The following is a 15,392-nucleotide window of genomic DNA, read 5'->3' on the forward strand; positions in this document are numbered from 1 at the left end:
TTACTTGAGTAGGCTATTTCCAATTTTCAATACTTCTACTTTTCAATACAACACTACAAGAGGAAAATATTTTATTTTTACTCCCCTGCAATTATTAGAAAACTTTAGTTACCAGTTACTTAGATTTAGATTATTATTACAAATGACATTATTTGGCCTTTAAAAATAGCCTATCTACAAGCTCACAATGCATCGCATTGCAAGGCATTCTTCTGAGCTTGTAGATCTGCTATTTTCAAAAGATTTGTATAGGCATTTGAAAACTTGAAATGGGACATTCTGTATAAGAGTACTTTCTACTTTAAGTGCATTTTGATACCAATACTTTTTATACTTTTACTCAAAGTATTTAGAATTCCTGACTTTTACTTGCAATGGACTAATTCCATTGTGCTATTGACACTTTTACTTAAGTTGTAGGCCTACTTTTTCCATCACTTTGTGCAGTTCGTGACGTTCGGTGCATATAAATCAGGCATTATATGCGGCCCATTCTTCTTTAAACCGTTTAGATGTGAGCCTATACTCATTATAGAAGGAACAATACGGCTATTATCTCAGCCTAGTGCTGTTATACGCGCTGCAGAGAAGGCTTTCAGGTTGAATTGTAAAGCAGTTATCTCTCTCCCCTCTGCATAGAGGCGGGATGTTCGCGAACGAATTGAGTCTTTTGAACGGCTCTTTGAAATGAACGATATGATTCGGTTGATTGAATCACATTAGGGAGCCGTTCCTTTCTAATGAACAGTGGTGGGAAAAGTAGGCCTACTCAATTTCTTTACTTATTAGTAAAAATATCAATACTGCAATCAAGTAGAAGTTTGGAATGTTAATGTAGCCTACTTGAGTAAAAGTAAAAAAGAATTGGTATCAAAATGTACTTAAAGTACCAATATTAGAACGTACTCATTATGCAGAATATCCAAGCTCACTATGCATCCAGCTCATTAGGCTACGCATTGTTTGTGAGCTTGTAGATCGGCTATTTTCAAATGGCAGGTTTGTACCTATAGGATGTCCGAAATAAATAAATATATATAGGGTTGAAGTTATTTGTAATTATATTTCAAAATCTACTAAGTAACTTGTGGAATGAGCCAGTCTTTTGAACGGCTCTTTGAAAGGAACGGATCCCAGAGATCCGGCTCACTTCAAAGAGCCATAAATCCCATCTCTACCTCTGCATGACTGTGACATTTTGGCTGACCACAAACTCCCTGTGACAATGTTGGAGTCTGGTCACCGCCCATTGGCTGAACAAGCGCTACGTGTACAATAGCTCTGCAACAGGTACCTCACATGTGACAGTTATCTCGCATCCAGAGGACACGCGCACCACATATACAACAGCCAGCATAACTTTATATTGTGGCGATTCAAAAAAGACGAGATGATGGTGTCCGTTTTGTTGTAACAAATAAACATCCACGTGTGGGAAGTTACAGCTGTACAGGGGTAAGTGACGTCTTCGCCTTGCTTTTTAGTTTACTTTGCAATGGCTCTCTATCTAGCTGTCGTTTTCAGTGGATAAAAATAAAAGTAGCCATCATGATTTGAGACAGCAAAATCCCTAACTAGACTGCATGATTGGAAGATGTACACGTGTGCTATAGACAGTGCTGCAGTTGAGTTTATGTGGTATAAGCATTATAGTCAAATGTTTTACTATGGCTTTGAATAATGTGATAAAATATCCATTCACACAAACTGTTACTGACCTGACCAGCATCAGCATACCTCACAAAGTTCAAAATGTAGCCTTTTCTTCTTTTATTTGTATTTTTTTTTTTTTTTTTACCTCAGACGAATACTTAGCATAATTCTGTAACAATAATCTCCTTTGCTGGTGATGACCATTTTATGAGTTAGGCTACTGTGAGCGCTGCCCTGTTTCTGTATTTTTGCAAGAGTAACCTTGAGGTGGACATTATCTCTGGCCCAGTAGGATAAGGGAGGTGCAGATTATAGACCAACATCATGGAGTTTTCACATCGTGAAAGGCTGATTAGATATGGCACAGGGGATGCATGGCTGCTTGACAGAGAGGAGGAAAGCTCTCACTCTATTATTGGTCCAAAAAAGCCTAGAAATAATGTGGTTTCATGTGACTTTTCATTAAACTTTGACATTCAACTTATGAATAAAAATGTTATATAACATTTTGTTCTGTTCTGTTCTGCTCTGTTCTGTCCTATTGGCTTGTGTTGGTGTCAGACCTGTCCAAGCCGTGACAGAGACACTGTGAGGCAGAGTGGTGGAGAAGACAGCAGAATGAAGTCCAAGGGGAAGGCTGTGAAACCTTCGAGGAGGACCTGGTCCGACCCGGACCTGGAACCGGAGCTGGAACCAGACACCGAGCCAGAACCCGGATCCAGTGAACAGGAAGGCTCAGAGTCCTCGGTTGGGATTGCCAGCTCCTGGCGCCTGAGGAGTGGGGACCGGCTTGAGCGTCGAGGAGGAGTTGTTGCAGGAGAAGCAGGAGGAGGAGGAGGGAGGGAGGGAGGCGGCGGAAGCGGCGGGAGAAAGGCCATGGGCTCTCACCGGCGCCGGCGCCAACACGGCGCCGCCAAAGAGCGCAACGTCCGGCGCCTGGAGAGCAACGAGCGCGAGCGCCAGCGCATGCACAAACTCAACAACGCCTTCCAGGCGCTGCGCGAGGCCATCCCGCACGTCAAAATGGACAAGAAGCTCTCCAAGATCGAGACGCTCACGCTGGCCAAGAACTACATCAAGGCGCTCACCACCATCGTCCTGGGGATGTCCGGGAGCTGCCTGCCCGCCGGGGGAGCCGTGTCGGAGGAGAGCGCCACCCGGCTGCTCCAGTGCTACCAGCAGCACCTGGAGGAGGAGGGGGAGGAGGGTCTGACCGAGTACCTGACCAGCATGCACAGCTTCAGCCAGGGCAGCTGACGCACGGCCAAAGGGTGCCAGACATCACGAGGATGCAACCAGTGGGCACGAGAGGGCAGTCAGAAAAGAGAGGCGGGGAGGACAGAGTATGAGATTGAGGACTTTTTAAGAGGTCAAAATCTGAAATGACGTCTGGTTCCCCGAGGCGCACTGCTTTTGATCAGAAACACAGCGAGGAGCACCGCGTTCTGGTCAAAAGTGGTGCTCATTGTTGGAATAGGGTGATATTTAAAGATCACATTCAGGGACGTGCTGGCCATTGGGAAAAGCGAGACAACTCCCGAACGGCTGGTTCATTCCCGGCCGGTACAGGCCGGCCATTAGGAAACAAATACAAATAAAATGTCGGCCTTCGTTCCATTTTGGGGGCTGGGCAGCCAACAAAGTAAATCGTCACTGTCGGGCAGAAACCTCGTATCTCCAAGTTTCAAATTTGTACATTTTTTTTTTCGCAAAGCAAAGCCCTGCTTCATCATACAAGGCTGTTGCACAAAAGTAGTGAAGGCGTTGTGTGCTTGTAGATCGGCTGTTTTCACTAGTTTAAATCATTTTTAAAATGATAAATACAAAACAAACGGTTTTGGACATACAAGGTTTCCACCCGACAACGACAAAATATAACTCATGTAATTGGCCCACTGGCTTGTCACTTGTCATGATCTGAAATGGCAAATCTTTGAGTAGCAGCAGCGCTATAGAGCTATAGAGAGATCTCTCTCTATAGTGCGCAATGAGGGCCTCTCCAACTCTTGGATCAGGGGCCCAGCACGTCCCTGATCACATTCCTCCACCAGTAATTGTGATTATTTTGATTACATCAACATAAAAGGCACCCACTGGTGTTTGAGCATGACTATGATATGGCGGCCCACAAGGTGGCTGTCTTTATCAACAGTGGCTTTATCAGAGAACCTGCTCTGGACAGTAAGCCAGGACTGGATTGGGGACGCGCCACCAACATTCACCTAAATGCAATCATCAGTCATACAGTTATCATATAGTCTTTGTTACAACTAAAATGGGTACAGAATACAGATACAAAGGTTGCCGATAGGGACGGCAGAATTCCAATGAACTGTGGTGGAGCTTTTTAAACATTGAAATAATGATGAAGTTCGCCGGTACTCAAGGAAGAAGCTTATCTTTCCTCATGCCGTTTAATTCATTTCCTGTCTTCTATGGTTTTAAGCAGAAGCTGTGAACTGTTGTTCTTCCCTTTTCAGTAATCATATTCATCTTCTTGTGTGTCTTTCTGTTAAAAACCTGCCAAGCAATAGCCTCTGGTCATAACTGACAGACCTGGGATCAGAAGAGCAGCTCTATTGCTTGATTAAACACTGCAATGTTGAAAAGTGGAGAGAAGAAACTTGAAACACTTGTTTGGGCCTATGCACATTAGACCATTTTCTTATGAATATCTTTTTCTTTTCACTAAAACACCTTTCATGTTTCTACATGATCTCAAACAAGATAGTATGTATGTACGCTTGGCTTGGAGGTAATTTGGTCTTGAAAAGCTATTTGCTCTAGTCTCAATGGGATGTGTCGGAGACACAGAGTTGTACAATCAAATTGAAAGAAGAAGCAATTTGAGGAGTTATCAATAAACACATTTATTTATTGATGAATACCATTATCTTTCGCCATGCACAACACTTCATAAAAATGCACACACGGTCGACATAAATGGTACACAGTAAAGTTCAATATGTCAATTCAACTTAAATTTACACTTCAGATGTCATGTGTTGCAAAGTATACTGTAGTAACAAAGCTATTCATTAACACAACACAGACATTTCTTCGCACAGTTTCAACTAACCGTCATGTACAATCATTTATTTACATTTGGCCATTAACTAAACTAACGCCTCAAGTTATGTGGTTTGGTTGTCAAAGTGGTTTATGTAGGACAGCAGTTGAGTGGTTGACTTCCATAATTAGCTCGCTCTTAGTTAAATGTACAAACATGCCATCTTGTAACTTATAAATGTCAACATATATGCACTATACACAATACTAAGATCACCGATTTGTTTTTAACAAAAATATACTTTTTCCTTTAACTAAAGTACAATATATTGTATGCTGCCTCTATACAGTCATCAGTTATTCAACTAACATCAGTTAACAAAAAAAAAGTAAAAAGCATGCAAAGATTTTTTTTTTTTTTTTTTTTTGGAAGTCAGATTTTCCTGAGAGAAGAAGCATGTCAAGACAGATAGATGTAGTCAGCAGTGGCACTCGCCATCGTTTCTGTGTACTGTGGAAAAATGCTCAACATTGCACATTGTCCGATAATATACTACGTCTAACATTGACGTAAAATATAAACGATTTGCCCATGGTACATTGGGGAAGCAACATTATGGTTGAAACAAACAAACAAGTTAGATCACAGTCCATAAGTCCATATCTATTTTGCTACAGGTATCTCTTCTGCTATACGGAAAGACCTCTTAACCTATTCCCTGCAGGTTAAAAAACAATATTGATATTCCATTCATATACTGTAGTTGTAGTTTGTGTAGAGTTTGGGTACAGCAGTTTGTGTACAGTTTGAGTACAGCTACTACAACAAATTCCATCGCGGACATTTTTGTTTCTCCGTAACCAACAGTTACACGATCAAATTCATTCCTCACACCTGGGGCATACTGGTGGACGGTGCGTTGGTTGACCACAAAATCTCAACATCTTCGCCAGTTTGGTTTTGGCTTGGGTACTGTTTTGCATAACCTTGACCCTCTCTGCCCTCAGTTTCCTGTGTTGGCAGTGTTTCCCAAAAGTAGGGGTCATGACTTGCAGAGTAAAATAATACATGGCAAGTATTAGGGCATTCACGAATAGTGATGTTTAGCATTCTAATTATACGACCTAAAAGTATTCGAATGGTCGAATATTCGACAGGACTGGCCAAACTGTCAAATATTAAGTAAGCAAGAGGTGAACATTGTGAAAATAGCCGATCTACATGCTCACAACGCCTCGCAACGCGAGGCGTTGTGAGCATGTAGATCTGCTATTTTCACAATATTTATCTGCGGAACCGAGTCACAATAAATGTAATACCTACAATTCTAAGTGCTTGTCAGTGTGGGGGTCCCCAGTTCAAATATGTTTATTTTGGGGGTCACGGCCTAAAAAGGTTTGAGAACCCCTGGTATTGAGCATTAACAAATTCATCCACCAGGGGCACTGACAACTCATTCTTATGACTTCCTATCTAGCCAAGCTTTATAAACGATATATTTTTTAAAGAGAAAACAATAAAAAAAATCAAAATAAGCGAATATTCGACTTCGGTGAACAACGTCGAATAGTGACTTTGATATTCGAATATTTGGTGAATGCCCTAGTAAGTATACATTTTCCATGGCACCATATACAACCAGACACTGTAATTTAGTGGAGGAATTCATCTCCATAGTATTCTAATTTGTCAGGTTGTGTGTATACACAATAAGTAATTGCTGAGACTTGGGATGAGCTCTTGGAAGAAAACGTGTTTAGTCAAATATCCACTGGACTCACAAGGACCACATTCCCTGTACGCAATGGGATGGCATTCACAGTAGCACCAAACACTTGTAAACCTACTTCATTTAGCGCATACTGTACATATGAATGGAGCACACAAATTTACAGGTGCGTTGTGAGTTTTGCAGGGCAACTAATTCCATTAAAAATATTAATATGTAATATCCTATTTTAAAGGATTTTATGTTACAGAAATACTGTATTTCCACCAGCAGTAGTATAAATATAAATATTATGGTATTTCCTAATTTTATTTTCGTAAATATTTTCGCTGAAATGTTTTGGGAACCCCTGCTCTAAAGTAGGACAGGAAACTGAGGTAGAGTCCATCTTATCTCATATCAATACAAATAAAAACTGGCCAAAAAATATATACACATAAAAACGTCATCACACCATTACCCTCTTCAAACGTCATAAAAAACACCACACTGACACCTTCACTACATAGGCTACAAAATATAAATAAGATGATAAGAAGTACTCAATAAACATCAGTCATTCAGACAGACAGAAGTATCCATCATGATCAATAAATAAAAGCCTCCCCGAAAAAAAAAGGAAAAAGAAAAAAACAGATAACAAAAATAGAAAAAAACGTATAATATCTATGGATTAGCATTAAAAGGGTATTTGGTTAATAGCAATGGCAACATGACATCAGAATGCCCTACAATGTCCTTAAAATGAGACAAAGGAATAAAATGAAATGTTGACACATGAAGACAGCAGAGGAGAATGAATGGCTGTGTATCGTATTTGTGACAGCAGTTTTACACAGGATATTTGCAAACAATGAATAATGTTGTCTGTGACTGTGTCCTCGCACTACAGTGCTGTGTGGAAATGCACAGGTGTGTGTGTGTGTTAGGGCATTCACGAATAGTGATTTTTAGTATTCAAATTATTCGACCTCAAAGTATTCGAATAGTCGAATATTCGACAGGACTGGCCAAACTGTCAAATATTAAGTAAGCAAGAGGCGAACATTGTGAAAATAGCCGATCTACATGCTCAACGCAAGGCGTTGTGAGCATGTAGATCGGCTATTTTCACAATATTTATCTGCGGAACCGAGTCACATTAAATGTAATACCTACAATTCCAAGTGCTTGTCAGGGTGGGGGTCCCCAGTTCAAAAGTTTATTTTGAAAGAGAGAGACAAATGTGAATATTCGACTTCGGTGAACAGCGTCGAATAGTGACTTTGATATTCGAATATTTGAATATTTGGTGAATGCCCTAGTGTGTGTGTGTGTGTGTGTGTGTGTGTGTGTGTGTGTTCAGTATCCTACAGCATTGCCGTTGACCTCCTCCTGGTTGGGGACAGGGTTGGGGACAGGGGTGGGGACAGGGTTGGGGACAGGGGTGGGGACAGGGGTGGGGACAGGGTTGGGGACAGCAGTGGGGTCCGTCAGGGAGGGCATACGGACTCTAGGAGGCTCCATGGAGTTCCCTCTCACTGTGATGTGGTCCCATCCTCCCTGAGAGAGACACACACACACACCCAGAGGAAAATAAACAATAATGCAGCATGGTGACATAAAAATGCTAAACAAAACAAAAAACAATAGAAACCAGTAACCGCGATGATCCATTCGATCCATTGAGTCAATGGCGGCCAAGCACGGAAAATCTATTGACTCTTTATATCGCAAATGGCAGCAAAAGTGTTCTTTTAGTCTTTTTCTTTTTTTTTTTTATCCCACGATTTTGCAACCCATTTTCACCCAGTGCCAATTGCCTATGTAATCCTGGGCTCTGCTCTCCCTCTGCCGCGCCTGGGGAGACAACGGACTGACCTCATGCTTCCTTCAATGCATGAGTAGTCCAAGTTGTTTCTTTTCACCTGACAGGGGGGATTTCCCCGGGATGGACGTAGCGCGTGGAAGGAACACGTTATTCCAACCAGTTCCTTTCCCCTCCATCAAGCGCTGTTCTTTTAGTCTTAACGCAGTCTTAATTTTGACACCAAAGATGTAGTCTTAGTCTTTTGAATAACACATCATTTAGTCTTTAATAGTCTCCAGAAAGTCTTAGTGCAGTCTTAGTCGACTAAATATCAAATCTTAGTCTTTTAGTCTTGGTCAACACGATTACCACTGGTTCACACTAAAAAGACAGGGTCTTGAACTGTGTACTGTGGGGGTCTTACTCCTATGCCGTAGTCCCACGACTGTCCCTTGGGCTCCATGGGCTGGACCCCCAGGCGATGACACACTGTCCCACAGCTCAGACTGTGGCTCCCCTGCACCTTGTCTGCTATGATCCACACCTACACGTCACCAATGACCACATCGGGAAATAGAACAACAAGTCAAAGAAGCAGGGTTCCCACACATTTTTACCAATTAATTTCCAAAAGATTTTCCGAAACTTTTCCAGAATATTTAACCCAATTTCCAGGTCTATATAACAATAATTCAGCTCAATAACGAGCCGCTTACTCCTATGCGCAATGCCCAAAGACAGTGGTTCTCAAACTTTTCAGGCCGTGACCCCCAAATAATCATTTTAACTGGGGACCCCGGCACCCTGACGAGCACTAAGAGAGTAAGAGTTGAGGAATTTAGTTTAACATGGTGAAAGTTTTTCATGGTGAAAATAGCCGATCTACATGCTCACAACGCCTCGCTTGCGAGGTGTTGTGAGCATGTAGATCTGCTATTTTCACAATTTCTGCCTCTAATATTTGACAATTTGTTTCATTTGTCATTTCAGAGGTATTAACAAAATCAATAACCAAAGACCCTTGATCAATTCCAAAACTTTTCCAGTACTGGAAAAATATTCTTCTAATTTCAAAATATTTCCAGGAATTTCATGACCGTGGGAACCCTGAAGAAGATAGACTCTGACACAATCCCTAATGTCCTACATTTGGATCACACCATCCCACAATCCCTCTTTCACACGATGCAAAAGTTATAATTATGATAGAAAATCACAAAATAAAGGCTGGGCAGCCTTTATTTGAACTACTGTAGGTAAGAGGAGTGACAAAAGGACAGAGAGAAGCTGATTGGTTGTTGTATAACGCAGAGGGCTGACAGGGCAGCTGAACAATTAACAAAAGCTAAAGCTGTATCTTCCCTAAGGGGCCGTGTCCACCAAAACCTCTTTCTTCTTAGCTGAAAATGTAAGGCGTTCGCCTAAAGCGCTTCCACGCGCCCCAGTTGAAAATATTTCAGCAGAGCAGCAAGCATAATGAAAACGCCACACGCTGCTGGTGTTTGCAGCATAGCGTAAATACACGGCGCTCCCATTTAAAGTAATTCAAAACATGCACTTGCGTGCAGGAAAAAGCTTTCACTTTGAGAACCAGGGACTCTGTGGGTTCCTTTAGGGGGGTCTAAATTGACGCATACAAGTCTGTACTCTGACAGTATGCAAATGTACACTGTCAGAGTTAAAGGTATATTCAGTGATTGTGTTTCATTCAAGTAAAAATATAATTGGTACATTTGTCAATTCATTCTCCTCACTAGAATGTGTGCTGACCATATAAGGACTTCCACCATGGCCTGTTATGAGCATAGCTAGATTTGGTTTTCAGAGGTGGCCAGCCAGTCCTCGACCAATCAGGGTAGAGTATGGCCGTAGTTATGTTATGATGTTTAATTATGATGGTAAAAATAAAAGTTTTGAGAACCACAGTCGCTCTGAATTAAGAACGTCTGCTAAATGTCTAGATTGTAAACTACTGAACTCATAAAACGCCACAGTCTTGTAGTAAATCAGTATCATACATATCCTGAAGCTGGAGACGTAGGCCTACCGATATTCAGTGATTGGGTCTAATGATCAAAACGAGAACATTATAATGGTGTAAAAAATCTATAAAAAACTAAACATTTCCACGTTGTAAGGCCAGTAAGGGACAAGATGACCCCCGGCCACTTTCATTATCACTGAATACACCTTTAAGACCTTGAAAGTTTGAGAAACACTGTTCTAGAACAGGGGTTTTCAAACTCTTTTGACTCGGGGCACCCCTCTAAATAACGTTTTCATCCACGGCACCCACGAATTACAGTTAATTCATCGAATTAGGGATGAGGCCGAATATTCGGCACCGAAAATTTTCGGCCGAAAATGGCTAAAAATGCATTTTCGGTTTTCGGCTGGATAGCTTTTAAAACCGAATAGTTGAGCACCGAATAGTGTGAAGGACAGGGGTCTAGTACAGGGGTCCTCAATAGGCGGACCGCAGTCCATGTCCGGACCGCGGCACATTTCTGAGAAATCTCCGCACAGTTGTATATGACGATCGGACTGACTGTGTGTGATGTGTGTTTGTGTGTGCGTGGCTGACACTGGCTGTGTGTGTATGTGCTGATTGTGCTCATTCGCTCAAACACATACACAGGCTCACAAGACACACCCCTACGCCAATTTGCAAGCCCACAAAGCGTCGCGGGTGCAACGTGCTGTGGGCTTGTAGATCAAAGGTTTTCCTTCCCTCCGAGTCTCCGACGCAGTCTGCTCTCCATGCTGCTCCCCCCCTCCCCTCTCCTCTCCTCTCCACACACTCATGCCACTCGCTGCCTTAAAAAAGTTGCTAAAACCTCTTGGAAACCATTGCTCCCACTGGATTAATAACTTAGAGATCGTCTACCTTTGGCTGTTCAATTGGAGAGGACAGCAGCAACACATTAATATCCACGATGTAAGGCTCCAACTGCTTGCATTAGACGAGAAATGGTCGCGAAACTCGCGATGCGTGATCATGCGTCTTTAACAATGTGATGTGTCGTCGCATATTATTGCCAGCTATCCTAGGCTGTGTTAGGTTAATAACTATGACTCGTTGACCCTGATTTGACTGGTCATTTGACATAGTCAATCAGCACAGTCAGTCTGGCTTGTGCAGTACGTGTGTCAACTAACTGAATGTCAAGTAATCCTCTCCCCCTCACGCTAAGTTCCACTTTATTTTCCATTCTGAACGACAAGCCTAATATTGCATTTATGCTCTTTAGTTTCCAATAATTAAACTATAAGCCAGTGTTTTATTGCTACACAATAAATGTAAATAATGTAGCCTACTCTACATGCATAAATAATTATCCATTCATCCATCCATCCATCTTCAACCGCTTATCCAGCATCAGGTAGCAGGGGTAACAGTTCCAACTGAGATTTCCAAAGTTCCAAATAATAATAATAATAATTAAAATAAACAATTCTAATGATTATAATAAACATACATACATACAGTACATACTGTATAAATGTATCCACCTTATTTCGCCTTCGCCTTTTTTCGGACCTGGACCTGTTTCAAAAAAATATTTCTGGACCTTCAAGATTTGTATTTGAGGACCCCTGGGCCCTAGATCATTTTGCAACAGTATGTGCATTTGTTGTTGAAGGCCTGGCTGTTACAGCCCTTGTGTTTACAATAATATTTTGTTGTAGGCCTAGATCATTCTGCAGTTTTAAGCACCTTGTTCTGATGCACTTTTATCTCTGTAGGATACTACAGAAATAGTTGCACTATTTTGACTTTGTTTTATGCTAACATTGCAAAGAGAAAATATTTTATTTTGTTATGTGTGCATTCAAAAGTGAGAAATGAATGTTTTATGGAACCATATGGTGATTATTATTTAAGTTAGGGTTTGCCATAATCAGGTAGCTTTACAACAAAGGTACAGCAATGGTACAAACACTTATTATACAAAATAAATTATATACATGTATTATTCGGCTATTCGGTATTCGGTATTCGGCGGAATGTTTCCATTATTCGGTATTCGGTTTCGGCCAAGAATTTTCTATTCGGCACATCCCTACATCGAATCTTACATTATTGTAAGCAACGTGAATATGGACATCTTTCCACCTGAGATACGGGAGGCTATGTCACGGAGAAATATCCGTTTCCATCAGAACTGACTGAAAATAACTTTATACTTGACGTTTAACCACTTGAACCCCAGCATCTCTGTTCTGGGGAGGAAGGTTCACCAAAAATAGCCGACCTACAAGCGCCACAAGAGCTTGTAGATCTGCCATTTTTCGCGAAGAGAGTTGGTTGCAGATGGAAAAAGAACTCATCAAGGACAGTGCAAATTGATGAATTGACGTATTCCAAATCTCAGATTATTCGGAGGCACCCCTGGACTGACATCACGGCACCCACTTTGGGAAACCCTGTTCAAGAAGACCATTGGTCTAGAGGGGTTATAGAACGGGTACACATTATTGTGTATCATTATTTTATGCTTTAACTATTGAAAAATAGCAGATATACAAGCTCACAGCGCGGCACCGAGTGCCGCGCTGCGAGCTTGTAGATCTGCTATTTTTGAAGAATCGTGAAAATTCGAATTTTGACACGATTCTATCAGTGTCTTTTGAATCCTTCTAAGGCTTTTTGAAAAACCCTATGTTTCTATGTCAGCAATCTGGCCAGCCATCGTCAAAGAAAAGGTCCTTTTCACTTAACTGGAGCTCAGTTAGTCTGTTCTTGAGAGACTACTATGTCAGTGGTGCTCAAACCTTTTCATGTGAAGGACCCCCAAAATGATATGTATTTGGCCACGGACCCACATCTCAAAATATTTAGTTCCAGGGACCACCCAGACGCAAAATTTGAGTTACAAACGTTCGCTTTGAAAATACATATATTCAAAGATTTGCAGACATTTTCACGACTTAAAAAAAAAAATAGCAGATCTACAAGCTTGTGACAAGATCACAAGATCGTGAGCTTGTATATCTGCTATATTTCACTGGTTAAAGCATTCAATAATTCCAGGCCTAAATGGGTTTTAAGTGGTTAAATCCTGAGATGTTGGCGTGGCACCCACCTGGTCCAGGGGTCCCACAGAGACCTTGCGTACGTTGTTGGAGAGATGCTCCCAGGAGGACCCCTGGGGGTAACTGGGAGTCACACCCTGACGGTACCACAGGTTACCTGGCATAAGTCAAAGACAGACAGACGGAAAGCACTGAAATCAGTGTTGAATTTGTCGACTAAAACTATGACTAAAAATGCTTGTCGACTGCGTTTTTTTCACTGACGAAAACTAAATAAAAACTAAGCTGTGATGACTAAAACTAAGACTAAATATACTGACAATTTCGTCAACAAAATAAAAACTAGACTAAAACGTTAGGGAGGGACTAGTGGAGAAGAGAGTCATTTTATGTTTGGTTGCTCTCAGGTTTAGCGTGCTGAAAATAGCCGATCTACAAGCTCACAACGGGTCGCAGCGCGACGCGTTGTGAGCTTGTAGATCGGCTATTTTCAGCACGCAACCAAGTGTAAAATCAGCCATTACGATGTCATCAAGGCCTGCCAAAATACATTTGAGTTGACTAAATCAACAGTAGATTTAGTCGACTAAAATCTTATGATATTTAGTCGTCTAAAATTAGGCTAAAACTAAAACTTTTCAGGTGACTAAATTATTACTAAAACTAAAAGACATTTTATTCAAAAGACTATGACTATGACTAAAATTAAATCAAAATTTGCTGTCAAAAACAACACTGACTGAAATATCATCTGATGCATGACAACAGGGACGTGCAGAGAATGTTAGAGAGGCAGGGGCTGACATTTCTAAAAGGGGCCTTTTGGTGAAAATATCGAAAATAGCAGACCTCCAAGCAGCGCGACGCGTTGGAGGTCGGCTATTGGAGGTCGGTACTTGATATCACACTTAACTAAGCTGATGTGGCATAACGGCAGCCGCATAACGGCATGGATTCCTACACTGGACGTTCTAACTGTGTGCCAAATGTCATGCTTTTATCGTGAAGTGCACGATTTCATCAAAAATACTGCCCGAAACGCCCGGACTATAGTCTCTTCACCATTTTCATCTACAGCATAGATTGACGTCCTCCCCACAGACACCTGCTTCAGCTTCTGTTTAGATGGCGAGGGAATGTGGTACCAGCAGTCTCCTGCAGAGGGAGACAAAGTACACATACCAGTAGATTCAGACCCACATGAACATCATTGTCCATTTGTAAAGGTCTTTACACACGTCGGAAGCATTTATTTTGTGCAATTAATCTGCATTAAAAAATGTAACTTGTGAATAAAAGCATCAACCTGTTTGAATGAGGCACTAAGAGTTGAGGCATTACATTTTGTACAAGACCGTTTTATTGTGAAAATAGCCGATCAAAACGCCTCGCATTGCGAGGCATTGTGAGCATGTAGATCGGCTATTTTCAAAATTTCTGCCTCTAATATTTGACAATTTGGCCAATGTTTAATTTGTAAAGTCCCTAAATTGTCACTTTGGAAATGTGCAGATACCCTCTATACACTTAAACTTTATGATGGTTTGTTTGCTGTTGAGTGAGAAAACAACGTTGCACATTAAGTTAATCGTCTGGGGACCAGTGTTGATTTCGTCAACTAAAACTATGACGAAATTCTTTTGTCGACTGCTTTTTTTTTCACCGACGGAAACTAAATAAAGACTAAATACAAACTAAGCTGTGAGGACTAAAACTAAGACTAAATATATTGACAAAATAACAAAATAAAAACTAGACTAAAAGGGAGGGACTAGTGGAGAAGAGAGTCATTTTATGTTTGGTTGCTCTCAGGTGTTGCGTGCTGAAAATAGCAGATCTACAAGCTCACAACGCGTCGCAGCGCGACGCGTTGTGAGCTTGTAGATCTGCTATTTTCAGCACACAACCAAGTGTTAAATCAGTCATTACGATGCCATCAAGGACTGCCAAAATACATTTTAGTTTACTAAATCAACTGTAGATGATATAATCGCCTAAAATCTTATGATATTTAGTCGACTAAAATTAGACTAAAACTTTTCAGGTGACTAAATTGTGACTAAAACTAAATGACATTTTATTCAAAAGACTATGACTAAAACTAAATCAAAATGTGCTGTCAAAAACAACACTGTGTGGGGACCCCCCCATGTGTCTAGCTCTCTCCTACTGAC

The 15,392-nt window shown here is 41.2% G+C and overlaps 2 protein-coding genes across 2 annotated transcripts in view; one reads left to right on the forward strand and one right to left on the reverse strand.

The window, feature by feature from the left end:
* Positions 1–1,400: 1,400 nt before the first annotated feature.
* bhlha15 (basic helix-loop-helix family, member a15) lies at positions 1,401–2,910 on the forward strand (the record flags this gene model as incomplete). The annotated part of the gene is made up of 2 exons (XM_080746990.1): positions 1,401–1,455; positions 2,215–2,910. The coding sequence occupies exon 2, from the start codon at positions 2,272–2,274 to the stop codon at positions 2,908–2,910; it is 639 nt and encodes a 212-aa protein (XP_080603116.1). The 5' UTR covers positions 1,401–1,455; positions 2,215–2,271.
* A 4,687-nt stretch (positions 2,911–7,597) lies between these two features.
* The window catches only part of tecpr1a (tectonin beta-propeller repeat containing 1a), a 56,380-nt gene continuing 48,585 nt past the window's right edge, over positions 7,598–15,392 (reverse strand). Inside the window, exons 23-26 of the mRNA XM_080748270.1 lie at positions 14,281–14,373; positions 13,269–13,375; positions 8,606–8,725; positions 7,598–7,934 (exon numbers count right to left, since the gene is read on the reverse strand). Coding sequence (XP_080604396.1) covers positions 7,734–7,934; positions 8,606–8,725; positions 13,269–13,375; positions 14,281–14,373 — 521 coding nt within the window. The 3' untranslated portion in view covers positions 7,598–7,733. The remainder of the gene's footprint in view (positions 7,935–8,605; positions 8,726–13,268; positions 13,376–14,280; positions 14,374–15,392) is intronic.

This window comes from Nannobrachium achirus (assembly GCF_963921795.1).
Source record: "Nannobrachium achirus genome assembly, chromosome: 18".
NCBI lineage: Eukaryota > Metazoa > Chordata > Actinopteri > Myctophiformes > Myctophidae > Nannobrachium > Nannobrachium achirus.